The sequence below is a fragment of the Gallinula chloropus genome (assembly GCF_964237585.1).
Source record: "Gallinula chloropus genome assembly, chromosome: 1".
Classification (NCBI taxonomy): Eukaryota; Metazoa; Chordata; class Aves; order Gruiformes; family Rallidae; genus Gallinula; species Gallinula chloropus.
In genome coordinates, this window is record NC_140085.1 from 50,470,266 (window position 1) to 50,497,477 (window position 27,212).

General features: G+C 42.9%; 1 protein-coding gene across 1 annotated transcript in view; it reads right to left on the bottom strand.

Annotated features, from left to right (window-relative positions):
- Window positions 1–14,109: 14,109 nt before the first annotated feature.
- GRAMD4 (GRAM domain containing 4) overlaps window positions 14,110–27,212 on the bottom strand; it is a 53,341-nt gene continuing 40,238 nt past the window's right edge. Inside the window, exons 9-18 of the mRNA XM_084261436.1 lie at window positions 26,743–26,791; window positions 25,835–25,906; window positions 24,442–24,485; window positions 24,208–24,317; window positions 22,761–22,915; window positions 18,778–18,925; window positions 18,233–18,326; window positions 17,043–17,127; window positions 15,376–15,444; window positions 14,110–14,355 (exon numbers count right to left, since the gene is read on the bottom strand). Of these exons, the coding sequence (XP_084117562.1) occupies window positions 14,254–14,355; window positions 15,376–15,444; window positions 17,043–17,127; window positions 18,233–18,326; window positions 18,778–18,925; window positions 22,761–22,915; window positions 24,208–24,317; window positions 24,442–24,485; window positions 25,835–25,906; window positions 26,743–26,791 (928 nt within the window). The 3' untranslated portion in view covers window positions 14,110–14,253. The remainder of the gene's footprint in view (window positions 14,356–15,375; window positions 15,445–17,042; window positions 17,128–18,232; window positions 18,327–18,777; window positions 18,926–22,760; window positions 22,916–24,207; window positions 24,318–24,441; window positions 24,486–25,834; window positions 25,907–26,742; window positions 26,792–27,212) is intronic.

A 27,212-nucleotide genomic window follows, 5' to 3' on the forward strand; every position in this document is an offset into this window, starting at 1 on the left:
AGGCAGGGAGGGATCCTATGGAAAGCGACAGGGTTTTCTCCCTGTCTGTCCCCCTTTCGAACCCTGCAGCTGGGGTTTCCTTCAGTCCCCCCTCTCCCTCCCATCCCTGTTCAAATCCCCTAATTGGCTTCCTAATTCAAAGCTCCCAGCCCACAAGCACAGCATCACCACCACAGGTATTCACTTGAAGTGCAGAGGGTGGTGGCACATGGACTCCCACCACTCAGCTTTATGACTGTGAGGGCTTGAGGGGCTGAAAAAAAATTGGGAACAGGTTAACATTTTCAGAGGTTTCTCTTCCCTGGTACTGCTGCAGCAGGAGCAGACTCCTCACAGAGCACATGTTTGATGTCACACCAGTGATGGAGGGTGTCCCTGAAGGTATTTTAATTAGTTCAATCTGGCTTGTTCTACTGTAGGGGATCACAGAGGTCCTATAGTTTTATTGTCACGGAGCTCTGAGCAGCCTGCATCAGATCAGTTTGCCATTAAAACATTAGTAGTCCATAAAAATTGAAAATAAATCAGGCCACTATTCAGTAGATATTGACAATTTCATAATCTCATGAAACACACAAAAATAGCTATGCTAATGACATTGTTATGAATCTGGTTTTCTTGCTCATCATTACCATTTTAAAGTGGCTTAAATGGACTAGTAATCACCATAGCAACAAAGCAGCAGTCAGCAGACTATCAAGAGAATTTGGTGTCTTAAAATTGAATGTGGGTTTTTTACATCTTTTCAATGAAACCTGAGTTTCTTCTGATTTTCAACCAGACAACAGACCAGAAAAAAGGGGGAAAAAGAGGAAAAGAAAATGACATTCTCATGAAAGCAGAGAACAGATCAAAAATCTACACTTCTTATTTAGTGAGGCAAAGATTAAGGGGTGTAAATAGGGGCAAGTAAGAATTAGTATATCAGGAAGGATCTGAGTATGCATTGAGGTGAAGAACACATTCCAGTAGCAGAAAGGCAATGTTACACCTGGGAAAGAAAATAACACGTCTGGAAGAAGATCACAGCGTCTTGCTGTAGCTCAGACTTTGGGATTTATTTTCATAGAAACACAGACTGGTTTGGGTTGGGAGAGACCTCAAAGATCCCTGTGTTCCAACCCTCTGCCATAGGCAAGGACACCCTCCACTAGACAAGGCTGCCCAAAGCCCCATCCAACTGTCCTTGAACACTGCCAGGGAAGAGGCAACCACAGCTCCTCTGGGAAACTGGGTCCAGTGCCTCATAGGGAAGAATTTCTTCCTAATATCTAATCCAAATCTACCCATGTGTAGTTTAAACCCATTACCCCTTGTTCTATCACTACACAACCTGATAAACAGTCCTTCTTCATCTTTCCTGTAGTCCTCTTCAGGTACTGGAAGGCTGCAAATAAGGTGTCTCGGGAGCCTTCTCTTCTCCAGGCTGAACAAGCCCAATTCTCAGCTTGTCTTCATCAAAGAAGTGCTCCAGCCCCCTGGTCATCTTTGTGGCTTCCTCTGTACTTGTTCCATCAGCTCCATGTCTTTCTTGTACTGGGGACCCCAGAGCTGGACACAGTACTCCAGATGGGGTCTCACGAGAGCAGAGGGGCAGAATCACCTCCCTCAACTTGCTGGTCACACTTCTTTTGCTGCAGCCCAGGACACAGTTGGCTTTCTGGACTGCAAGAGCACATTGCTGGCTCATTTTGAGTTTCTTGTCCTCTCCTCAGGGTGGTGCTCAATCCATTCCCCGCCCAGACACTATTTATGCTTTGGATTGCCCCAACCCATCTGCAGGACCATGCATTTGGCCTCGTGTCCTGGTTTCGCTTAGGATGGAGTTAATTTCTTTTCTAGCAGCGGACGGAATGCCGGGTTTGGGAGTTAGAATGGGAGCAGTGCTGATAGCACCCTGCTGTTTCTAGTCGTTGCTGAGCAATTGAGGACTTTTTCAGTTCCTCATCTTTCCCTACTAACAAGAAAGGAGAGGACGCAGCCAGGACAGGTGACTTGAACTGGCCAAAGAGAGTATTCCATGCCAATTACGTCCTGCTCAGGATAAAGGGGGGCTGGTGGGAGGAGGAGCAGGGAGCGGCTCCAGGACGTGCAGTTTTTGGGGGACGGTCGGGTTCCGGGACGGCTCTGGGTGGCACGGCCTGAGTTGCGGGTTCAGTGAGAAACTGCATTGTGTATCAACAGCTTCATATATTTTTTGCTCTAAAGTCCTGTTAGCATTGTTATATATTATCTTTCTGCTATTTTAGTAAAATATCCTTATCCCAACCCACGGGGTTTTTGGTTCCTTGGTTTGGGGTTTTTTTTCCCCCTTTCCCTTCCCTCCACTCCCCCCAACTTTTCCCCCTCTTCCTTTAAAGAGCAGGCAACTGTGTGGATCTCGGCTCTCAGCTGAGGCAAAACGATGACACCTTGCTGGGCTTTATGAAGTTCTCATGGGCCCACCTCTCAAGCCTGTCAACGTTGGCATCCTGTCCCTCCAGCACGCCAACTACACCACACAGCTTTTGCATAAAGACTTTTTCTGCTTCTGCCTCCCTCACAGGCCCTTAAAATGGCTGCCTGTGGTATACATCACAACTAAAACATTGTTATTTTAGTTGTTCCTTAGACACTGGGAACCCCAGCTAATTATATTAGAGAGGAGATGTAAAAACCAAACATAAGTGTGTGCTACCGCCTCGCTTAAAACATTTAGATCTGTCTACAGAAAATAATGGCACTGAAATAGCTATTTTCTGTTGTCTCTTTCCTACCCTTCCCTGTTTTCGGAAGATTTGATAGGCAGAAGCAAACTGAGTCAAAGAGATTGAACAAAACTATTTAAACCCCCCTTTTTTTCCCCCCCTTGCATCTTAAATATTTATCCTTAATAAAATATTGAATCATACCTGCACATATGTCTGACAAACTCTGGAGATAACACTGCTCCTGTGAAGACTGAACCAGCTGCAGACGGGGTCAGAGCGCGGGGATGTTCCTCTGCCACGAGCCCTTCGCCAGCGCAGGGCAGCAGGCCCAGAGGCCCTGGGCCCGGGCCTGAGAAGCGAGGTGGAAAGCCAGGAGGCCAGTTTCAAATTGACCAGATCTTACCCCCCTACTTCCATTATCTTGCCAAGCCAATGAGCACAGCAGGGCTCTGGGCTTCCCCCAAAAGACAGAGAGCTCTTCCTTCCCATAGCACCTGGCAGCAGTTATTGTATTCAGGTAGTAAATAGACAAAAATAGACAGCAGGTACAGGCAAAGCACCTGCCCATGTGTAAGCATTGATTAGCAGCCTTAGAACAGAGGGTTTTGCAGTGCCCAGTGCCTTCCAACCCTATAAAAATGTAGTTGTGAGTATTTTCTGCTCTGCAGGAGCTGTCCCATGGTGTGCTGCAGTTCCACACAGCACCAGTACTGTGCCCAAGACACACATGGCACAAACCCCCACAGGGTTTGGAGCCCAAGAGCAAGAAACGGATGGAGGATGGGTTAGGGGAGCAGTAGGCAGCTACTCCCAGCCACACTGGCCAGCCCTGGGCTGTTTCAGTTACCGATTAAACATGACAGACATCACACCCTTGAAGGCAAAGACCTTTTCCCAGGTATTTCCAGCCTGCTTGCCTTGCAGGAGCCTGAGGAAGCTGAACACATCCTGCCAGAGATGAAGCCTCCCCATCCCTTCCCACCCTGCCCACAGCTGACAGGCTTCTGCATCAGAAGTGTGAGAAATGACCTGACTTCAACTTTCAGTCTCTACCTTGTTCCAAAAGCATTTCTGCATTACAGATCACCTGGATTAGGGCTATGAGAGTTATCATTACCTTGGTGCAAGCCTGGGCACTTCTGTCACTTGTCCTGACTGGGACAAGCTCGAGCATGAGGAGGGTGATGATTCTTCTGGCCAAGAGGAGAACAAAGCAGTGTCTTGTACCCAGCTGCGAGCTACAGAGGGTCAGCATGTCCAGCCACTCTTTGTGCTGAGGGAAGAACGTGAGCTGCTACCTTCCACCCTCCCACAGCGCTGTGGGTCTGCACAGGAGCCAGGAGCTCAGTGCAGGCACCTCCAGCCAGGTGCTAAAACTGGCAGAGCAGAATGAACTGGGCTTGGAAGATTCATCAAAGCTGTAGGCACTGTGGGTGTCCTCTGGGCTGAAAAGCTTCACTGAGTTCTGTCCTGTAGGGACAACTGCAGGGCTGAGTGCCCACCAAAGGGGTTTTAAAGCACCTACATTTGGGATTTAGTCCATCCTGGAGATCCATCCTTGCCAGAAATGTGAGGTTCGAGTGAGTTTGTCACCACTGTGCTCCTCCGTCAGTATCCTGTTGCACAGCATGTCACATCTCGTACCAGGTGCTGAGGTCTCCTCTCACTGGGCTCCTCTGTTTCTCAGTAATCTAACACTATTGCCAAAATGACACTGCTGAAAGCAGAGGAACAGCATCTCTCATCAGGGCTCTCTTGACATTTTTAAGGAAAAAAAAATCATCTAATTTCGAAGAGCAAGAACAAAGAAGTGGCAAAACCCAGGCGCTTCTATTGTGATTTTATATTCTCCTGCAAAAAATGTTACCAGCCAGGATTATAACACAGAGTTATAAAGTCTCTTGGACATAGAATAATGCAAATAACTGGTAAAGGAACTTGGATGATGCATTTTCTCTTGAAGCTTACAGGTCAGGTCCCTGGAGCTGTCACAGGAACCTCCCAACATCAGCAGTGGCCGAGCCATGGTCCATGCTCCAGCCTGGTGCTTGGGAGCTCCGCAGCTCGGGCAGCTGATGCTTTCAAAAAGCAAGGGAGCGAAACCAGAGAGCCAGCCATAAATAGAGCAAACACTGAAACTGCTGGCCCCAGTGCAATGACGCAGATCTGGGTGCGTTTTGACAGGGAGATAGTGTTCTCTTTGCAGGGTAAGGGTACAAGGGTGTAACAGAAGCGCAACATGCCTCAAATGGGAACTCAAATTACTCTTATCTGGGTTTTTAAAGTGTCGGAAACTGTATACGCCTGAGAAAAATCCTCATGCAGGCAGGTGCATGCTCTGGGAAGCCTGAGCTTTCCCCTGGCAGCCACCACTGCTCCTACAACCAGTGTCGCCTCTGCAGGCAGCTTACAAGTCACAGATGAGATTTCTTTTGCAAGACAGCAACAACTTGCTTTCTACGCAGGCTGACAAGCTGAGCCTGTGTCTGCTCACATGTTATACCAAGACGTCTCATCCTCTGAAGCCGGGTTAAGCACAGGTTTGCCTAAGCTGCGCTTTAAAGAGGTGCTGAGCACGGGGCATAAGGGAAAACAGAGCCGGCGTTCTGCCTCTAGGGGGGGAAGAGGCTGCAAGAAATGAGATAAAATAATTCCTGCTAGTTATTCCCTCACACCCTTTTGCTAAAAACGGCACCGCAGCTTCCTTCTGGCAAAACCTCATTCCAGGCCCAACCCTCTGAAGGCTGTGGAGATGGCCTTTCCCAGCAGGTTTAACCAAAAAGTGATGAACCACCCAAAGTGGGCAGGAACCCCCCCAGCCTTGCTGTATCACAGGTTTGAGGTGATTCCAGAGGAGTGTCCCAGTGCCAGCAGCACCGAGCCATGCCACCACTCCTGAGCTATGCCATGGCCCTCAGCCCCCGAGGGAGCATGGGGTAGCTGGAGGCAGCACGGGGAACTGGAGTGGGGCCTAAGGGGCTGCAGGGAGAAGGTCTGTCTCCATGAGAGCATGGCTGCTGTGCTCTGAAAAGGAAGTTCTGGGCCCGGCTGTCAGTGCACACAGCTACACACCCTCAGGGAAAAATGCAGAAAGGAGAAGGTAAAGAGGTTAAAAACCCACAAATAAATCCTTTTTATTCCAGTTTAACAGCATCCATGCTCCTTGCTTGTGATTTTTAGGAGAGTGCATTGCCCTGCAGATGAGAAGTCTTCTGCTCCTCCTGCATGGGTGCCATGACAGCTGCACCCACCTGCCCCCAGCTTCCAGGAGGGACCAGCCTGACTCCACGCAGCGCATCCCCATCCAGTCCACACCGCCAGCAGAGCTGCAGCCTCTGAGACGATGTGCTCCAACAGAGAGCCCTTGACCTCTCCTGGCTCCCCTACAACCACCCCTGCGCTCTGCTTGCAGTGGCCCAAAAAACGAGATAAGCAACTACCACCCCCTCCCTCATCTTCCTTCTGTCAGCTCTGGTTGAAGTTTTGAGAGAAGGTGCAGGGATAAAAATCAGCACTTGAAGGGATCTGATTTAGCAGAGCGAAGGCAGCTTCACCAGCAGCAGCATAGGAGAGTCTAAACATCTGCACCATCAGGTTTTGGACACAGTTAACTTGCACACACAGACTCAAGTTTTAGCCCAGTTTCTCTGCATTGTTCTTTACTACAATAAACTCAGAATCAGCCTTTAATGTTTATCCAATTTATATTCAAATGTTGTCCCTGAAATCTGATGGACATTGCAAAACTGGGAAGGGGAACAGACGCAGCTGTATCGGCTCCCTTACAGCCACCAGAACAGCACCTGCAAGATGCAGGTCCAAGGGCAGCTAAGCCAGCCTGCCTCAGCTTGCTGTGCTGCAAAGGGCTCCTCTTCTCATAGCACTTGGGTCCTCTGATGGGCTCCTGCCACTTTGGGAAGGTCTGGTGAGCCCAAGTGCTGGCAAAAGGCAGGTGGCAGAGGCAGGGAGCTCAGTTTGGCACAAAGCCACTGTTAGCTTAAAGTGTTTAATTGAGCAGAGGCCAGAGCTCAAGCTTTTCCAGAAGGTGTTTACCCAGTTGGACCTGGAGCCTGGCACACCTGTGGAAGTAGGTGTTAAAGGGCTCCTGGCATCTACAAGTAAGGAGAAAGCTCTGTGATGCACGTATGCCTTCACTAAGCAGTCCAGCTTGTCAGGAATATGAAATACACCTACCCAAATAGTAGGAATAGATTTTAAGCATGAGTTAGTCAAGCAGAAAGCCCAAGTTGTCTTGCTGAGGCCACGTGAATTTTTTATGTGCATGTTTATTTCCCTCAAAAGCCACCAAATGCAGCTGATACTCGCCACACAGTGACATCACATGAAGACCCTGATGGTCACATGTGAAAATGGCTGTTAGGGCAATACAGTAAATCCACATTTTTCACATAAAGATTCTTTATACACTTTTGGATATGCCTAAACCCAGAGTCTCAGCATAACTACACACCTCTGAAGGCAACATCTCTCCTTTTCCAAAAGCCCTTCTGCTTGCACAGCCACAGATGGTGGGGGGAGCACACCCACAGTCATCACAAGTCCAGTTCTGGACTCAAAGCTGCCTTTCCCCCACATCCCATCTGTCCTTCCTCCCTTCCAGCTGACACTGCTTCAGTCCCACACCACCCAGACCAAGGCCAGGGCTTAACTCCCCTCTGCTGTGCTTTGCTTTCCGTGGCAAGTGTCCAGAGCCACACATCTTGCGGAAGAATTTGAGCACAGACGCAGTCCTCACCACTCCATGAGCTGCACAGTCAGGGTTGCCTATTTTGGGAAGAAGTCATAGTGGTCAACTCACCACGAGAAACAACATGAAGCTCCACCTACGAGGAGGAAGATGGCTTTCTAAAGCATCTCCCCTGCCAGGAGAGCACTGTCAGCAACAGTGATGCCCTGTGTAACTTTGGAAACTTTCCTAGAGCACATCTGCTAACCAACACCAGCGGTATGTTTCCTGAAAACATCATCTGCATACAGGAAAGCCCTGCATTAATATACTAAACCCCTACCCCAGAGTAAAGAAAGGTAAACACTTTCATCACACACACACACACACACACACACACACACACATTCTCCACAAAGAAATGTCCATTTGATCATTCCCCCCTCCCAACCTTTTTTTTTGCAAAGAGCTTCTTTGGTTCCCAAACGCTTCTCAGACAGCCCCTTTGCAAATTTATAGACTTGTGTGGTATTTTTAGGGAGTATTTGGCTTAGAAACAGCCCATGCGAGTCTTGCTGCTTATTCCTGTTGTGTGGCCAGCTGACATTTGCCAGTGGGTAACGATGTTTGTGGTGAAAAGAGACAATTTTTCAGAAATTGGCCTCAAATTGGAGCACAGGAAGTTCTGCACCAACATATGGAAGAACTTTTTCACAGTGAGGGTGACAGCGCCCTGGGTCAGGCTGCCCAGGGGGCTTGTGGAGTCTCCTTCTCTGGAGATATTCAAGACCCGTCTGGACGCCTCCCTGTGTGACCTGTCCTAGGGAACCTGCTTTGGCAGTGGGGTTGAACTCAATGATCAATGGACGTCCCTTCCAACCCCTACGATTCTGTGAAAGCAAAATCACCGCTGGACATAGCTGTTCTGATTTACAGACTTTACACTTGGAACACTCATTTCCCAAATACTTCCCTGGCCTAGAAAGCTACAAGGAGGATTTTCAGAGCTCCTGACTTATCTGTGAGAGGTTAAAACCTCACCCCCACGCTCAAGAGCAGCACGGAGATGTCTGAGCAAACACCAGCTTAGGTTTGGTCCTTCCCAAAAACCATTTTGCAGAAGGCAGACACTTCTCCAAACATGTTTAGGTTTGGGTTGGGTTTGGTTTTTTTTTTGACACAGGCTTGCACCAGTAAGAAAACTGGCTTTGTTGAGGGAGGATTGCCTGCTCAAGGGTTTTGAGCAGCACCCTCTCCCTTCAGCTGTGCAGGGCATCAGGAGCAAAGGCAGGACATGTCCAAGTAAGCAAACGGAAGCTGCTGAGCAATCCAAACCAGCAGAGAGAGTAATTTAGCTTTAATTTACGCAAAACAGAAGATGTAACAGGTGTGAGGCAGCATTAGTGAACTCCTGTTCATCAGGACATGGTCAGTATTTTCTAAATAATCAGGACAGAAAGTAGGAGAGCATTTTTGTCAGAGGGGGAAACCCTGAGGCAGAGCCAATTATTTACATACAGAAACAGGTACTCATCTTCCCAAACCCAACCTGGCCAAATACAGCATCAAGTTCAGGCTGAATGGGTCAGTGACATGTTCAAAACCACCCTGCCCTTGAGGCACTGTATTACACCAGCTAAAATGTTCTGAGCATCCACAGCCCAGCAAGGACACTGTTGCTGCACTGGACTCTTCCTTTTGCAGTGCCCTGACTTCCCAAACACAGAAAAGGAACCCCTCACCCTCTTTAGTACCTTTTACTCATGAGGTAGGAAAAGTATTTGCAGGGGTGAGATGAGCTAATAATTCCTGGGTAAGACATTCAGCTCATCCTAAAACTACCTCAACAGAGGAATTCAGTGAATGCAGGAGCTCAAGACAAAAGATTACTTACAGTTAACAGCAGAGAACACCCTCTGCTTCTGCACACTAATGCTCAAACCCTCCTTTACCATTAATCCAGGTACTGCAGAAGGCCAGGCTTTTGTCTGCTCATCTGCATTAAGCCAGGATGTGCTGGTGACACCCCACAGATGATGCCAGCACACCCCCTTTCCTTGCACTGGCGTTGGAGTTACACTGAGAGTGGGCAAATGGCTCGTTCAATTCCATTCTACTGTTTTCATGGGCTGTTAAAGCAACCTTGAGAAAGCAAGTGGCATTTTCAGGACAACTATCCCCTCCTCCCGAGTGCCACGCAGCCTACGGCTGAAAGGAGACTGCCAGGCTCCACGCTGTCCTTCCAGGAGGCTGCAGGCAGGCAGGGTTGAATCCAATCTCTGCGAGTACTCCTGCAGATGCAACTCATCTCGTACAAACATTTAATGAAAAATTCATTAAAGTGGCACAAGTGTGAAGTTAAGTATTGTCAGAACACATCAAACACCGGCTTAGAAGCACCACTCATTGCCAGGTCCCCTGCTGCCATGATGAGAAAGCTGAACATGGAAAAAGAACGGAGCAGCAACGCATTCAAGACGGGAGGATCTGTCCCAGACCGCCCTGCTTCAGCTGAGCAGAACACAGAAAGGGGTATTGTAGAGGCAAACAAACAGGTCTGTACAAGGCGACCAGGCAGCTCACCCCTCCTGTCGCATTCCTCATGGCAAAGTCTGGCGTACCCAGCGACAGCCAGCGCAGCGCAGCGAGCCTCCCCAGCAAGCACCGCGGGCTAAGCACCCCTGCTGCTTATCCCCAGCCACCTTTTGGGTTACACAGCTCAGCAGGCAGGTACGTGGTGGTGTCACCAGACTGAAGTGACCAGAGATGCTGCAGGAGGGCAGCCGTATCCAGAGGAGAAACGCTCCTGCTAAGCACGGCTCCCACGCTCCTCTGGGGTATCTGCCAAAAAAGCATGAACCCGTTCCCAAAAACTCAGATGTAGCTTTGATGGATAAGTTACTGAAGTTTCTAAGAAGTGTTAGCACAAAGCATTTTTAGGTTTATTTAAATAAAAATTATAATTTATACAAGACTTTTTAAACAAACAAGATTTTCTTAAAAAATGTACAGGGCAAATCATTTCATTATTTCAATTCTTCATACAGTATAAGTCTTTTGTCAAACAAAAGTTACACTGATAATGAATTATTTACAACTTCAAAATATAGACTCAAACTTCAGACATAAAAATTTTAACATCCATTATATTTCAATGATTAGTAGAAATTAAACATCTGCCAAAATGTACAGAATTCAATAAAAACTACCAGTGTTTTCATACAAGTTTAAGTAGCCAAAAAAGAAAAAGAAAAAAATAAAGAAAAAAAAAAGGTACATCCTTTCATCTTGTTACGAGTGAGTAACATCTCTTTTGTCTTTGTCTGCAGGAACAAGGGTGGGGTTTGGCCGCTGGCGTCCTGTGTGATGTTGCTACTAATAAATAGCTTGTTTCATTCAATCTTGCCTCACGAAAGCTACAGTGCGTGGAAAGGCATGATTTCATACTCCAGCTTGTTTTACCTTTTGAATTCTAATGGTCACCAAGAAAGAAGTAAAGCAGTCAGTTTTCATCTCCCTTTTGTTTTGGTTTTTTCCTCTCCTCTCCTCAAAAGGGACTCCAACTAACTAACGCACTTCTAAAGAAGTCAAATCCAATTAGGTGTGAGTGATCCAGCAATAAACCACAGACATGGGCAGAGCTGCGGATATAAACAGCAAACAGAGAGAAGGACAAGAACATCACCACCTGCTACTGGGAAGTAGCACTTTACACCGAGTGGTAGGACCCAGCCTGTTACTCAAGCAGGCTACACTGAAAAGCTGTGTGGAGAGATTCGGAGTTTCAGGTGAGGGCTTCAGTGTAGCTACACAAGTGAAGTATATATTTACTCACTGCCCCATCATCCCTTACCACCCTCCAAACCTGGGAGGGTGCAGCAGGAGGAAAAGCATGAGTAAACACCACGGAGGAGGTTACCTGCTAGCGCCTCCGATGTTACGTAGGCTGCAGGAGCAGTTCATGTAGCAGGAACCTGGGCACCCCAGCGTAAAGTGAACTTTGCAGAATATGTACATAGGTGTTTGTCACTTATATTACAACACTATTTTGTTTTTTTAAAAAAATCCAGTCTGTTTTCTAACACATTGGAGTGAAACAATGTTGCATTGCAGTTTGCACCAGGGTTTACTGCTGTAAGAATGGCCAACTGGTTTAAGTTCACACTGTTGAAGTGTGGCTTGGGTTCAAAAATCAATACACTGGGTTTTATAAGGAGTTTCTAATTTTTCTGTCCAGGAAAAAAAAAACAAAACCCAATTAAAAAAAAATAAGAGTGTATTGTACGCATTTCATGCATTTCAGTCTGGGAAAAGGCTAATGATTCCTTTTCTCCCTCTCCACAGCCTAGCTATGGTTACTTGTCCTGGCTGCATCGGTGTAGGACCTACAGATCCTCCAGGAACCAGAACCTAGGACAACCCTACAGCTTAGGGTGAACCAGGGAAGGGTGGGAGGGGGAGGAGCTAAGAAGTGCAAGTCGACTGATTTCCTACCGAAACTGCTGTTATGATCAGAGTGAAGGTATAAATTACACCTGAAAAATGATACAAAAATAAGAAAAAAGAGCATGCTCTCTGTAAAAAATATAGTTTTCTGTTTCTTCAAAAAAAAGGATAACCTTAAACACATCCAAGGGATCTTTTCTTAAGACAAAAACAAATGAATCTGATTACAATTTATATAACATTAAGCGGTTTTAATGCCTATTTGTTAACCACACTTACTAGTTAAGGAAACTTCTAGAAAGGAAAGCCAAACGATAATAATGCACAGCAATTACAAAAAGAGATTAATTGCCTTTAGAGTAGGTTTGATGAGAAAAATTCAGGATCAAGGATTTTTTTTTTTTTTTACTTAAGCATAAAACCTGCACGTGTAAAGAGAAGAAACCATAAGCTGTCACGCTACATCCGTGTTAGATGGTGGCAAAACGGGTTTCCCACCAGCCTCACTTAAATATTTTAAGTTTTTGGGCCCTGAGTTACACCTTACCTAAGGAGGTGTTAGAAATGCACCCCTTTTTATTCGGGCCACGCAGAGGCATGTGCAAGTGGTACTCTAGAGGGGAAACTCCAAACCAGTATCTTTGCCCTTACAGTGGATTCTCCCCCATTCTTGTTCATGTTCCTACCCAGGGCACAGAGTTTCACCCTGCCAGCATTTCACTTCACAACACCCAACCAAATCACAGTATTTATTTAACAGTATTTCTTCATACCAAGTTCATATTAATCTCTTCGCATCGTACCTCTTCGTGGCCAGACTGAAAGTTTGTACAGTTTGACTGCCACCTTCTCTGTCACTGCTGCATTAGTTGAGAGACTTTCATCTAGAACTGTGCTCAGAGTTAAACACCCTTTGGTGTTTGTCTCCACACTCCCTCCTTCATTTTACCCCTTTCCCTATAAAGAAAGAAAAATCCTGTTTAAAAAAAGGGAAGAAAAATCCGTGAAATTAAGTCCCATTTTTCATAGGAATTTGTATCTCCTTTTTTTTGGGGGGGGAGGGGGACAGGGACATGACACACAATCATATAATGTCTGGAGACACCCATAGTACTCAACTCAAAAGACATAACAAAGCAAAAGACATAGGGGAAGGCTTGGCATAACTCCTACTGTGCTTTCATGAAAATGCAAATAAAATCCTAAACCTCTCAGATGGGTGCTATTATATAGAGTATAAAAGCTTTCTGATATTAAAGACAAAGGTCAACATGTGCTTTGCTGCTAGAAAGGCCTGAGAGAGTTTAGAGGAGTGCAGCCTTCCTGCTTTACCTGGCAGTTGGGTTTAATCGTTACTAAAATTTAATTTTACAAGGGGAAACACGGCAAGATACCAACGCCCCTCAAATTAGGCGTTGAAAACAAACTGGTGCTTTCAGCTGCTATGTTACAGTGCTATTTTACTACAAGGTAACTCAAGAGGAAAGCCAAAGAAAATAATTGAAAAAAAAAAAGCCATGTCTCAATTTAGTTTAATTATTCCCACCTCCCCCAAGACAAAAAGCCTGCGAGTCTAGTTTGCATCAACATACAAACAACTTGTACATACAATATGTACAGTAGTTGAGCCCTTCTATGGCAAGTATCTACAGAAATACAAATATACGATGCCTAACATTTTAGGAACAACATTTTGGTGCCCTCTTTTATAAAAAGTATCTGCCTGCCTTCCCTCCTCTTTACTTTGGTTAATTAGGAAAGGAAGATATAAACTTTCTCCTCCAGTTCACTGTACAAGCTATTTAAATGTTTATGCAGTAAAAACTGAACCTAACCAAACCAGCAGTACGCATCCTTCTGCAATGCAAGAGTTAGCAAGGAGGAGTTATTTTAAGTGCAGTTACAAATACAGAAAAATTAAGATGATAACACTTCCCTGGTGTTGCTATCAGTCTGAACAAAGAATAATTAAAAACTCTGAGCTGAAGAAAGAGACTTCAGGCCGCTGCAGTCATCATTCTCACATCTCGGGGAAACAGAACTAAGATCAAGGGACAAATGCATCCCTAGTGGTATCAGTGGAGTTAAAAAGGATCAATCTCTTTCACTTCCTTAATTAGTCAGGTCTCCAAGTATCTTCCCAGCTTTTAATGTCAGTAAATAAACATTAAAAGTGCTTAATGTGCAAGGCTAATAGTGATGATAGCACTTTCACTGTTCTGTTTCGTTTTGTTTTTTGTTTTCTTTTTTTTACAAAAACTTTAAAAACAAACATGAAGGCATATATAAAATACACTTGATTTATGTAACAGATAGAATAGAAACCACCAGACAAGAAAAATTATTGCAAAATAGATGAGGATGTTCATTTTTTTTCACTACCAAGTTGTAAAATAAGAAAGTTTCCTTTAGATCTTCTAAGATGCGATACTAGCTCTCACTGCTCGACGACGCAGAGGTTATTTTCACATATTGGTTGAAAATTGTCTCAAAAGCTTCATCTCTGTGTACCATGGCACCAAACACCAAAGGCTAAATAACAGAAAAAAAAAAAAAAAAAAAAAAAAAGATCATGTCAGTCTGGAAATGAGAAACCTGAGAAATCCTTCTCTAGGTACAGATTTTGGCCAAATCAGGAGGACCAGTACATAAACTCAAAGTGCATTCATAAAGACATTTTCTCTACGAGATCCTTGGATACATGGCAGAGTTTCTAAGATCATTTAGTTTCATTTCATCTTCTTGCTAAAACAGCCATAGCATAAAATGCATCAGCACAGAGAATTAGTCAACTCTCTTTCCCCTCCATCTGCTCAGTGTATGATTTTTTCCTGACTGACCTCTGCCTCCATTAAAAATTTCAAAAAATCTCTATCACTGCCTCTTTGTTTCAGCTCGTGGAAGACTTTTAGGTATTCACTTAGAACATTTTCAACATCATAATTAAGAAGTACTTCTCAATATCAAACAATAAATAGAAAGGTTGGTAAAGTGGTAGTATGACTTGGACTAAATTCATCTCTAGGCAACTAATTTAAGATAAGGCCCAGCTGTATGTTAAGAAAAGCTTTGGGTGCCCAAAGGGCTATCTGTGGCTTAAAGAAGTTTAAATCTTTAGCACCGTAAGACAAACAGGAAAACTGCATCTGAGGGTCAGACCCTTCCACCCCAAAGCCTCCTCACCCACAGATACTCTCAAGTCATGGAGCTTTTCGTTCCAGACTGCACAGCACAGCAGCCCCACACTCCTGACGAACGATGATGGGAAACAGCCAGTGAAGGCAGTGAAATAATGAAGCAAAACTTTCTGAATTGTTATAGTGAAATAGTCCAGATGCAGCAGAACAAGCTAAATGTTTAAAAGTCTGAAGCCAAGTATACTGAATAATAGACAAGTGAATTAAATAAAAACAAACACACACCCCGACTCCCCCACCTCCCCAGTAGCATAAAAGTAAGAAATAAAAGCCTTTATGTTGGTGCTAGCCAGAGAAGGAAGAGAGAAAGGGCATGAAGTCAAGCACAGCAGTACAGATACAGCCAGCTACTTACTTTTTGTGTAGATGGTGTTGATACAGCAATACCCATCCCTGATCCCGGGAGAACAGAGAGCACTTTATACTACAAAGAAAAAAAGCCACAGACCGAAGTTATCTTGTGAACAATTGCAAAAGGTGCTGAGAAGGTTGCACAACTCATCACTGGTGCCTCTTCTCAGTCACGACTAACAGACCTCTATTAAAATCAAGAAGAGGACAAATGCTGTTCTTTGACCTCAGAGTCAATGGGTAGAGCATCGTCTGTACAGTGGGAACCTGCCTCTCCTCTTCCTCCCAGGTGCTGCAGGGCAGCAACCTGCTTGCCTGCCAAAACTGGCCCTGAACTGAGTGCCCTGGTACCACTAACAGTGGTGGGAGTCAGCCCAGTCACAGTGCCAGGGACCACGCTGGCAGCTGGATGCTTTGGGCAGGTAGTACACCCCGGCCATACGTGTATATATTTGAGTGGTGAGGGTGTGCTTGCAAGCATCACCCAGAGGTTTCTCTCTTTAAAGGAGCCGCAAGTAAAAGCTGCTATTCCAAAATAAAACAGTCAAACACAGTATGTATAGGTTGTCTTTCTTTTTTAAAGCAAGTCTGTAATGCTAAGAAGAAATACAGATGGCTGAACTGGGGAACATCGGTCTGGACAGTGCTCCACACCCCCAGATAAAACCAGGCATGGTGCATTTTTATGCTTGGCTGCATGATCCTGGTCTCATCTTCATTATAAAAATAATACACAGATGCAAAAGGACCTTTATGGCACTACAGACCTACTAAACAACGAGCCGGCGTTACTCCCAGTATGAAGTTTAAAATCCATCAATATGAATTATTAATTCCAACGGGAATGTTCAAGTTATGCATAAGTAGGCTGCTTTATAGGCACATGATAGAAAGAGAAGGAGCTCATGTGGAACTCTGGAGTTACTTAAGCAGCAGACACATGCACTGCATGCCTTAATCTGTGGCACTCACAGCCACAAGATGTAGGAGCAAGTGTCTGTGCTTAAGAGTAGGCCAAGTCCAGAGAGGGTAACAAAAAGTGATGTTAAACGCCATATACAGTGATGCAAGGAGCCAATAAAGCCACTGGAGAGTGCAGGCTGATGAAATTCAACAAGAGGAAGGATCACATTATACTTGCCATGCTTCCAGCCATCCATCTCTTGCCTGTTAGCAATGGAATCCCAATTTAATGGACCTCCAGCCTGATCCAGTCTGGCTATTCTGATGTTCTATCTTTCTCCACTGACAATAATCCCTCACTTTCTGAGGCACCTACTTTTAAAACTGCGCATCTACTGGTATCAACACCCAAACTACAAAGTTAGTATTACACAGTTCCTGCTAACAACAAATCTTCTGAAAGCCTACAGGACTCCAGCCAATGCAGGAGTTAAGAAACCACACAACTTAAATTTAAAAATTCCTCTGGAGTGTCAGGGTTTAGTAACCTATTTTGGTTCGATGCTCATAGTGAGTTTGCCTGTGCTGCATCCCAATGGCTAAACAAGTGGTACCAGGAAACAGCCTTGATCAAAAAATTACATTTTACTTATAAAAATTATCAAGTGTATGCTTTTTTTTTTAAATAATGTAAGCAGAAAAGCAAACCATGACTAACTGAACAGAAAACCAGCTTTTTGCCCTATTTGCCACAGAAACCAGACATACCTTCTGAATATCTGTTATATCTGTCAGCTTTATAACTTTATTTCTTTTAGATGAGCCGGACTTGGAGCTTTCAAAGCACAGGTAACTGAAGGAAAGAAAATGCTGACATTGATACAATATTCTAAAACAGAAAAAAAGCCCAGCTCTCAATATCCCTCCCCTGTCCCTTCTGAAGTTTGAAATGCCACAGGTTAAAATCAGCTTAAAAAGAAAGAAAGAAGGAGGCACACAATACACAATTCAGCCATGGCTTCTCATTCATAGCAAATATTTGTAAGCTCTAGCCACTGGCTACCTTGCCTGAAAACCCAGAACGTATGGCATGCAAGCACACCAAAAACCATAAAAGAATCTTGTATTCATATTGCTGCATGGCATGGTTAGAGCTGACAAGCATTTTAAAGGCACATGATGCATGTACATCCTTAAACAATTGAAATACCAAATCTCAAAAGGCTTATAAATTTTTTACCATCCTAAAAGAAGATTAATGGAAAACACGGGGTTGGTTTCATGTTATTGTGATGCAGACAAAAGCTCAGATTTCTAAAGGCTGGAGACTGCTCTCCATCACTAGGTGACACTGCATACAGATGAGCTTTACTTCCATTCATTACACTCCAAAGGAATTTCAGTGCAAGACCCAAACAGTAGTGACCACAGTTATTCAGCCGTGGGAGGCTGAAGGGTAAGATATAAAATACAAAAAAGATAAAATAAAATTTTAAAAAATAAAAATCAAGTACTAGTTTTGAAACCAAGGCTTGAATTTCTATTTTCTTTTTGTTGCACATACGCATTCATTTTGTTAAAAAAAAAAAAGAAACTAAGAATACTGGCCAAATGACCATTGACCACAATCCTCCAAATACACTTTACTTCTAGGCTTTTTAATATATATATGAGTCAGTAAGTTATCCACATCAAGAACTTCAGCTACTAACAACTAACGATACAGAGCTACTCTCCATTGCCATGCAAGTCTTTCCAAGGCAAAATCACACCTATTAAAGTTTACCACACCCCAGATTCAGCTCTTCCCTCTCCTATGGTGCTTTCTTGAGGTTGTAAAGTGCCACAGAAGAGGCATTTTTGTTTGAAAACACTGCTAAAGGATTGCTTTTAGACTCAGATTTCTTAATGCCTATTGCATTTCCCTCTGAAGCAATGTGTGGAGTGCAACGACTCACTTTTCTGTGACATAGAGAACTCCATTCCTGATGTAGTCTGTAGGCATCTTCCTGTCTCTGTTAATCAAGCAACAGCGCCAGCCGTTTTCACACACTGAAAAAGTTGTAACAGAAAATCTTAAGTTCCAAGAGACAGGCACTACCCCCAGCAGTTTCCTTATAAACCAGCAGAAAACACTGAAAATTACACTTTTCATACCTAAAACTAGTAATGTTTACAACAAAAAGCCTAAATAAGGTAATTTTAGATACCTGTTTTAACACTGGTTTAAAAAACAAAACAAGCCCAAACAAAAGCCACCCACAGGATTATTCCCTTTAATTTGACTCTTCCATTTTCATTCCCTCAAAAGGGCACACCAGGCTGTGCATTCTTTCAAAGAACTACAAGGGTGTGGAATGAGAGTCACCATCTCCAAGCAAGTCATTTTCATCAAAAGCTTATACCTGTCCATTGCACAGAAAAGGAATTCAACTTTAACCTAATCCTTAGCTTTTTTATTTAGAAAATCCTCTACCAACATAGCCTTCCTGCTGTACAATACCTGCCAAAGGACGCTCATTTTCTGACAGGTTAAAAACTTCATGGAAATTCCCCCTCTTTGTGGTATGGAAACGACTTGTGTCTTCATCTTTGCTTATTCCAGTCGGGGTGCTTGAGCCCACGTAACTTCTGGATGCTGCTGTCTGAAGCTGCAGAAAAATGAACACAATTCCAAAATTTGAACAGCAACATTCAAGCTGTAACTCTTAAATACAACTCAGCTAACCATTCTTCCTAAAAAAAGATAATCTGTAATGCAACGGTTGTCATTAACTGCTTCAATAAATTTAACTTTGGAGTATTGCACTACACTACTGCTGTAGCAAGAGAGCTTTGTGCTCTCTGAAAAGCACCTTTGCAAGCGCTGCCCTTTGATGCACACCCTTTGCAGGGGTGAAAGCACAGGCTGCTAAATGCACCTCTCTCAAAAAAACCATTTTTCCTACAGTAAAGAGTATATCTGGTTAGATACAGCTAAGGCACCACACATGGCTCCAATTATTATACTAGTGGGACTACTGACAGGTAACACATTATCAGTACCTGGCTCATCTTTAAGAGAAAGATCAAGCCTAAAATATTGTTGCACAAAGTAAATTTAGAAAGGAAAAAAAAAAAGAGCAAACAAAGAAAAAGCCACACAAAACTGCATATGCTCATTATGAATACAAATGCTGAAATTGAAAGGAAGTTTCCACGCTAGGATCCATACCTTTTCATGCCCTGACAGCTAGCAGGAAAAGAAACAAACAACACAAATGTGACAGTGACAAAAGAAAAAAAGTGAAGTCTATTTTAACAGCATAATACACAGAATAAAACATGAACTGAGTGACACTACAAGATCTTGCTCAGAAATAAAGTGACTACACACCATGAATGCAATTAAAAAGAAGAGTCATCAGTGGTTAGAGCACACCAGTTCAATTTATTCAGGTTGTGTTAGAGCGGTTGATCTCTCCTCTGCTTTGAAGCTGCATTAAATTTTAAGAGTGTTGACAGGTAAAATAAAATCAGAATGGTTGTCAGCATCCTTGGGTGGGGGGAGGCTGCACGGAGTTTTCAAAACCAAAGTACTTCAGTAAAATCTACTTTTGAAACCGAGCTCCTGAACTGCTGGAGACTGGCCTAGCAAACAAGTCTTGCTTCTGGCAGGATGGCAGGCAGTTTCTCTTGGAAAGCTTGCCTGCATTTGCTTTTTCATCTTGGTGGGGCACCACACGGTTCCAAAGCATTGACGGCTCCGTCCTCAGCGCTTGCCATACACATGCAGTTAAACAACTGGCAAGCTGACAACATGCACTCCCAGGACTAAGCCCCTCTTCTCTAGAGGCCCAAAGCTGCTGCAGGCCAACAGCTTCCACTGCTTTTTTGTTAAAAAATCTGCACGTAAGCTGGCAGCAGGATTAGTGCCAACAAAAGAAACCCAAAGCAAGTGAAAAAACGTGCACTGCAATTGCTGGCTAGAAACCAGATGGACAGAACAGGCACGGCAGAGGGTATTTACCATCCAGCTTTTAGGGTGACTGTAACACAACGATGCCTTGGGGGAAAAGAACACAGTAAGTTGATGTGGAAAGCAAATGGTTGATGATGACTGTACTACTGCTTCAGCAACTGCCCTTCTGCACTGCCCTTAGCAATGAGCGAGACCCAGAAACCAAGGCAAGTAATAGCTTCTCCAACAATTTGTGTGCAAGTAAAAGGTCAGATAATTTTTTGAAGGCTTTCCTGGACAAGTTATTTGGCTCCACATGCGCATAACCAGGCGAAGCTCCATGGTCCAAAACATGCAAAAGGGCATGGGAAGAGGTCTAACACTCTTTACACTGGAATTAGGATTATTCCTGCTCTCTCCTACACTGTTTCCTACCTACTTGTTATATGAGTAACTTTAAAAAAATGAGTACGACATTCCAACCCGTGGCTGAAGATGTAACAAAGTTTTGCCTTTACTTTTAGTCCTTCCTAACACAGGCAACTGTTTCCTCTACCTGTAAAACAAGCTGCTAATTTATCCATAAACAGCCAGGCTTGAGACAACCTATAGTCAATTGCTAAAAAGAAAGCACTACATCCAATTTTAATAAGCCTTAAGTCTAACTGGTAGTGATTGGATTCATACTGCTGGGAGAGCCCTGACTGTCCAAAACCGTCACCAGCAACTGGGGGGTAGAAATACCTGGAGGTATTCCTTTTCACTTGATCTGTCATCAGCTTCTGACAAAGAACTGTTACCCATCAGATACTGTTGTCAGGATTGTTCTCTAAGGACACGGGGTCAGACTGGTGGTACAGGCAATGAATATTGCATTCTGTCTAGGTGTACAGTGTCTTGTATGCTGCTTAATGATAAGGAGTCAAAGCAAACGCATTGATGCTGGCATCAAATGCTTTGGGCTCTGCCTTTTCTAGGAAAAAAGACTGAAAACCTATTTGGTTTCTACCTTTTTGTGGGGGAAAAAAATATTTTTAAAACATCTATTTTTTTATACTACAAGGTTGCCATAAATCTCTCAAGGGGTAAGACAGTTTGCCTAAAATTATTGAGGCCAAGCTATGTTTTCAGAGACATCTGGAAGCAGATAATGCAGTCCTGCACATCCACTCCACGCCGACAAGCCGATGTTGTCAAGTCAGACACAGCAGTAGTAAAACTCTGCTCTACTTGTAAAAATTGAAGCCATCAGGAAAAGTCAGAAGGGATAATTATTCTCTGTGGATTGAAGTGCCACAACTCAGAGCCTCTCCACCTCTAAGGCAGATTAGAGAGACCCAGCAAGAAGCTGCCACAACCACCACAGTATGTGAGTGATAACCTGTGAGCTTGAGAGGCACAGAAACTTTAAGCCGGTCTCCTGCAAGCAAGAGAAGTAGAAGCAGTGGACGGTGTAGTCCAAGCACTCATTCACCTCTCATCCCTTAGAAAATAGGAGGAGAAGACTCTTTGCCAGAGACTGTCTTACTCTTCTACTTCCTTCTGAAATACTCAGATGATGCTGCCATTATTTTACCACAAACTGCTCCATCACCCCCAGAAATCCCTATTTCTTCTGCTTCTTCTCAGCTTAACAACTGAGGATGTAGCCAGGATAAATTATTGCTGAGTGCTGTACATTTTAGTCAGGGAGTTTATGATACTCCATGGATGCAATCAGATATTATGATATAAGAGGCATTAACAAATGTTAAAATGGGATTAGACTGAATATTACAACTATGCTTATTTTTAAATTAATAAACATTGGCAAATTCAGGGATAGGGAAAAGCACAACTTGCTTTTCAGTTACCATGTCAGGCCCCAAAACAAGTTGCAAAGATGCACTGAACACAGTGCTTAAAGATTTAATTGTGAGATTTTAACAAAAGAAAAATTTACTGTTGGGAGTACCAACATGGTGAAAAGTCATTTATCAGCACGATGTTAAAGTGATCTTGTAACAATAACCATAATGCCTACATCTGTAAACTCCTTTATTACTTCTGTTAATGTTTACCCCGTTAGTAAACTGCATATTACACTCAAGGCTTTTTATTTCATTTAATCTTCTTTAACTAACTGTTCTTCAATCTACACAGGCAGCTGAATTTCCAGTGAAAAGGAATTTCTGAGAACAGAGAATGGGAATATAAAAAGATAAAATTTTGACAATAAAGTCACAGAGAATGTATGTTACAGAAATCTATCACAATATGGATGGCATTATTTCTGTGTGTTTAGTTTCATATGATTTCCATTATGTATATATTTAAATACTCATTTAGCTAACAGATTCTTTTCTCACTAGAAAGAAAATCCATATAAAAATTCTGTGAATCAGGAAAATAATAATAAAAAAAGAACTAACATTGACCGTTGGGATTCAATTAACCTTCCTTTTAATCCTTTCAATGTGCTCTAGTCACTGGGGAAAGGGGAAGGAGAAAGGGATCTGATTTTCAGATGTTGGGAACAGAGGAACAAAAAGATTTATTACCCTTACCCGTCTCGACACTGTGGCATTAGATCTTTCTTTGAGCTGAGGATCTGTCGGGAGACTTGTCCAGATGATATAAGGAGTATCATACTTAGCTCTTAGTCTGGGGCATCGTTTGAAGATAAAATCAATAAGAAAAAACTTGATTCCAGCATAGAGTCCTGAAAAAAAGGCCACTTTAGTAGGCATGTTGAAGGGGCATTAAGAACAATACTGTTCTGATCACGTTTGATTCTATGTTTCAACAAGTTCATGAATAAAATCAAGTTCTGTATCTTCAGTCATAGTGCTAAACCATTCTCTTGGTTTTAATATTCTGATTCTTCTTCCAAAGGCAGGAAATTATTTTTCTTTTCCTCATCTGCCCAGAATTCTTTTCTGCCTGTTCCCAGCTCTTTTAAACCACTTATGTAGCTGCTTATTATGCAGAAGAACATTAAATTAATTTAAACATATATTCCTTATTAGCAGAAGCATTCTGAAAACACAATGTATTTCCAAAACAGAAAGCATGTCAGAGTATTCAACTCTACAGCTCCTTGCAAGAATTTAAATGGCAACAGAGGGCTCTCATGCACTACATGAAACTCTGCTTCCAGTCCAGTACATCTGCTTATATTACACAAGCTACTTCCTAGGATTCTGCCAGACTAAAAAGGGCTTGAAATACTCTCTCAAATTTTTACTAAATGCAGTTCAGATCTCTGAAAGTCAAGAGTAAAACAGTAATTCCTCACACTTGTAACTCAATTGCCACATCAAGCAAACCTACATTTATGTTCAAGATAACACAGCTTGCAGTTCAGTGCTACTAAGAGTAATACTCATTGGTCACATCATCACTTGAATGAAAGAAAAAAGAACTTTTGGTTCACGTGATGTGACTTTACATCCGAGAGAAAAGACAGTCTTGTGTTGTAGCAAAGCCCCCCCTTTTCCAAGTTCTCAGTTAAAAGTTAAGGATCTGCAACTCCCCCCACACCCCCCCCCAAACCTGTTTATATTGTCCAGCCTATTCTCTCTAAGCTTTATGAGGTGTCCCTTTAACCCTTTAAGTTTTTCCCAACCCTGTCATCTTCGTGCCTTCTATGTGGTCCTACATCTTTTATTTGCAGGGGCATAGGACCAAAAAAAAGGCTCCCAAAACAGGGCTTCCTGGAATCCTTATAGCTGCCAGTCAGAACATCTCCACTAACAGCTCATGATAAACATCCCCTCTTCACTAAGTGAACGATCACCCAGTCTTTTTCTATTATATTATGTATCCAGAGATCATTTTTAGAATGCACAGGACAAATGATGCCAAGCACAATGAAAATGCTTTAAAAAATCTGCATTATTTATTAATGCAGGGTTTTCTTTCTTGAACTCTAAAATTCTCCCTCTAAAGATCCCGTTAAGTTCTAATACATTAAGTCTAGACTGTAACAAGTCAATTATTTATTGTTTTTACCCATTGCGAGCCCAATAATCCTGTAGGGCAAAAAGCAGGATGCAATAAAAGCTGCCCATAAAGTAATGTAGAGCTTCTGTGTTATTTCTGGCTGGACCCACATGAACAAGCTGAAAACAAAAAAAGAAACAAATTTTTATTACTGAGGTTCCAGACATTGGTCGAGTCTTATTTTACAAGGGGGGAAAAAACCTTCAACCCCCCCCAAAAAAACCCTCATGTCCCATAACTTACTTTTTAATTTTTTCCAGTATGTCTGCCATCTTGCCAAAAAGGTTCTGCGTAAGAAGCAAGAGAATTAAAACCAAGTCCTGCATTATTTTGGAGGTTTTCTCCACATAAAAGAAACCAAAAGAGTTATCACACTCTGTTGGTGATAAGCAATACCCAGAAGTTATTTTTTTAACTCATTTTTAGCCATGTATGTACCTCACAACTGAGCAAATGCAGAACAGAATCGTAATACTCGATGACTTCCATCTCATTTAACACCTTGTTCTATAGCTCCTGACTGACTGCTAGAAGTGAAGAAGCTGTCTGACCCCACTGTCACAACTGTAAGGTGTTAACATCACTGCAAATGTTTTTAATTAAGCTGTATATCTAAGAGTTAAGAGATTCTGTTAGTAGGTCACGGAATGGGAAGTTTCTTCACACATTTTGAGCACTAAAATCTCAGGAAGTGGTTAGTGAGTTCATCAAATGTTGGACTCTCAGCTCCTTTAGAAACATACCACCACCACATATTAAGGATGTAACCTTTGAGTAACTACTTTCCACGCAATTGCAACGACTGTTGATGCAAACAGACCCTGGCTCAGGACTGAGTTACTCATCTATCTTCTCTAAACAATTCTTGCTGTCACAGCACCTCTAAATTTCATCTCCCCACCACATTTCCAAAGGTGTGCTTGTAAGCATATGCACCACCACCACCACCAGAAGGAAGGAGATGAGCCTACACAACTGGGAAAAGAAAGGCAAGCTACTTTCAGCAGCGATGCATCACTAGATGTGGCACAAGGCTGCAGTTCAAGCTGATGGTGGAGTCACTCAGCTGCTCGGTTAGCTCATCAAGCTGATGCTGCTGGGAGAAAACCTTCTCTCACCCTCTCCCACACAAGCAGCAGATTTCAGGGCCGTGGGGGGTGGTGGTTTTTAAAACAAACTATTTTTCAAAGATGCTGTAAGAATTGCTGGATTAAAACAGCTAAACAGACAGTTGAAGGAACAGGGTCTCTTACATCAGTTTTGTGACTAGCAGATTTGGGATACAGATCCATACTCCAGTACAATGGTAAGATTCACCATCTGATCTACATTATCAGCAGCTCATCTGCATATATTAGGGGAAAAATTGTCAGAAGCTGCTTCTGTTCCCCTTCAGGCCTTGCTCAGGGTCATGACTGGAGAACCTTGATTGGTTCTTTGAAGCATCATGCCATTTTAGAAGCTCCAGGCATCTGAGATCTCTACTGCTCATAAGTAAAGATCTCCATACCAGGGAAGTATTGCTCATTTACGTATTTGTTTCCACATGCTGCATGACAAAGCACTTTGACCGCTCGGACGAGGAAGCTCCTTGTTCTAAAGAAGCACCCAGAGGGGTCCAAAAGCAGCACAGTACCTGCGCCTTCTGAGCCACGTCTAGAACAAGCTGAAACTTTTCAGACACCGTCAGGTCCTCCTTCGGGGGTTCCTTGGGTGAGAAAGAGATAACCCATTCATTGCCAGCACAGGTAAAACTGAGATTTTAGAAAAACTTCTCATGACAACACAACTCCTCGATTTCCATGGTGTTAGTCATCACACTTTAAACAGCCTCTGAATTTGCCAAGTTCCTCCCTTGTTTCATATCTGCTGTTTATGCCTATCATTGCTGGTTATCTTTAGTTATCAGTGCTTTTCCCCCATGGAATGTAAGGCAGTGAAAGACACAGTAAGTCTCTGAAGTAAGTCTCAGTAAGGTTACAGTGGTTTTCATTCTACGACCACACACTTGAACTGACCTACTTCTCCGGTAACACAGATCTGTGTATCTGTTTTTTTAAGAAAAGTGTTACACTTATAACTTTATTTATTTATTTATTTGTAGAGGTGATTGGCCTTTTAAGAATGACAATATTATCCTGGAAGCAAGGCCTTGCTAAGTCTTAGTAAAAGGCTTGAAATTCAAAGAACTCTGTCTTACATTAATTAATTACAATACACTTCCCAATTAAATCAGGATATGCAAACATTGATTTCAAAAATGCTACAGAGAAAAACGAAGGCTTCTTGAAGTTCCCTCAGGATCTAACTTGTCCCAGACTGGCATATTTACATTTATTCTGGAAATATCATTCAAGTTTGGAATAATTTATGGTGAAACACCCAAACCTAGAAGATTTCTAAATTTAAAGAGAAGGAAAAAAGTTGCTGTGTCCTTATTTGCACCTCATTCCTTCCTTTTCACAGCTCTCATCAATACAGAGGAAGGTTTTGAAAGTGCAGCTTTCAACATCAGCACACAGGTCAAACTGATCAAAGACCTACCATGGGTTCAGAAACTTCAGGCACAATGCTCCACTGTATTCTCCAACCCCTAGAAGTTAGGGAAATAGTTAAAGAGAGCAAGTACTTCTTCTCCACCTGCCAACATGGATTATTTGTAAGAGGTTACAAAATAGTTTTCTGCAACAAGCACTTAAGGCTTAAAAAACAAAACAATAAAAAAATAAAAGAAAAATCACCAGATCACCACATCAACAAAGAACCCACAAAATAACGTAAGTGGCCAACCACAGACAGCTTTAAAGGCATAGACATTAAAAAAACTATTATATTAGCTCAGTAGCTCCTGAACAGAATCATGTGGGTTTTACAACAAAAATGAACTGCATGCATGGAGTAAATAATGAAGAATGTTTCTCCTTGGTTTTTAGATGAACAAAATCGTATCAACTTATTCTGGAGCCTACATACTACTGTCAATTTTCAAATATAGTGTGAGACAGTATGCATTA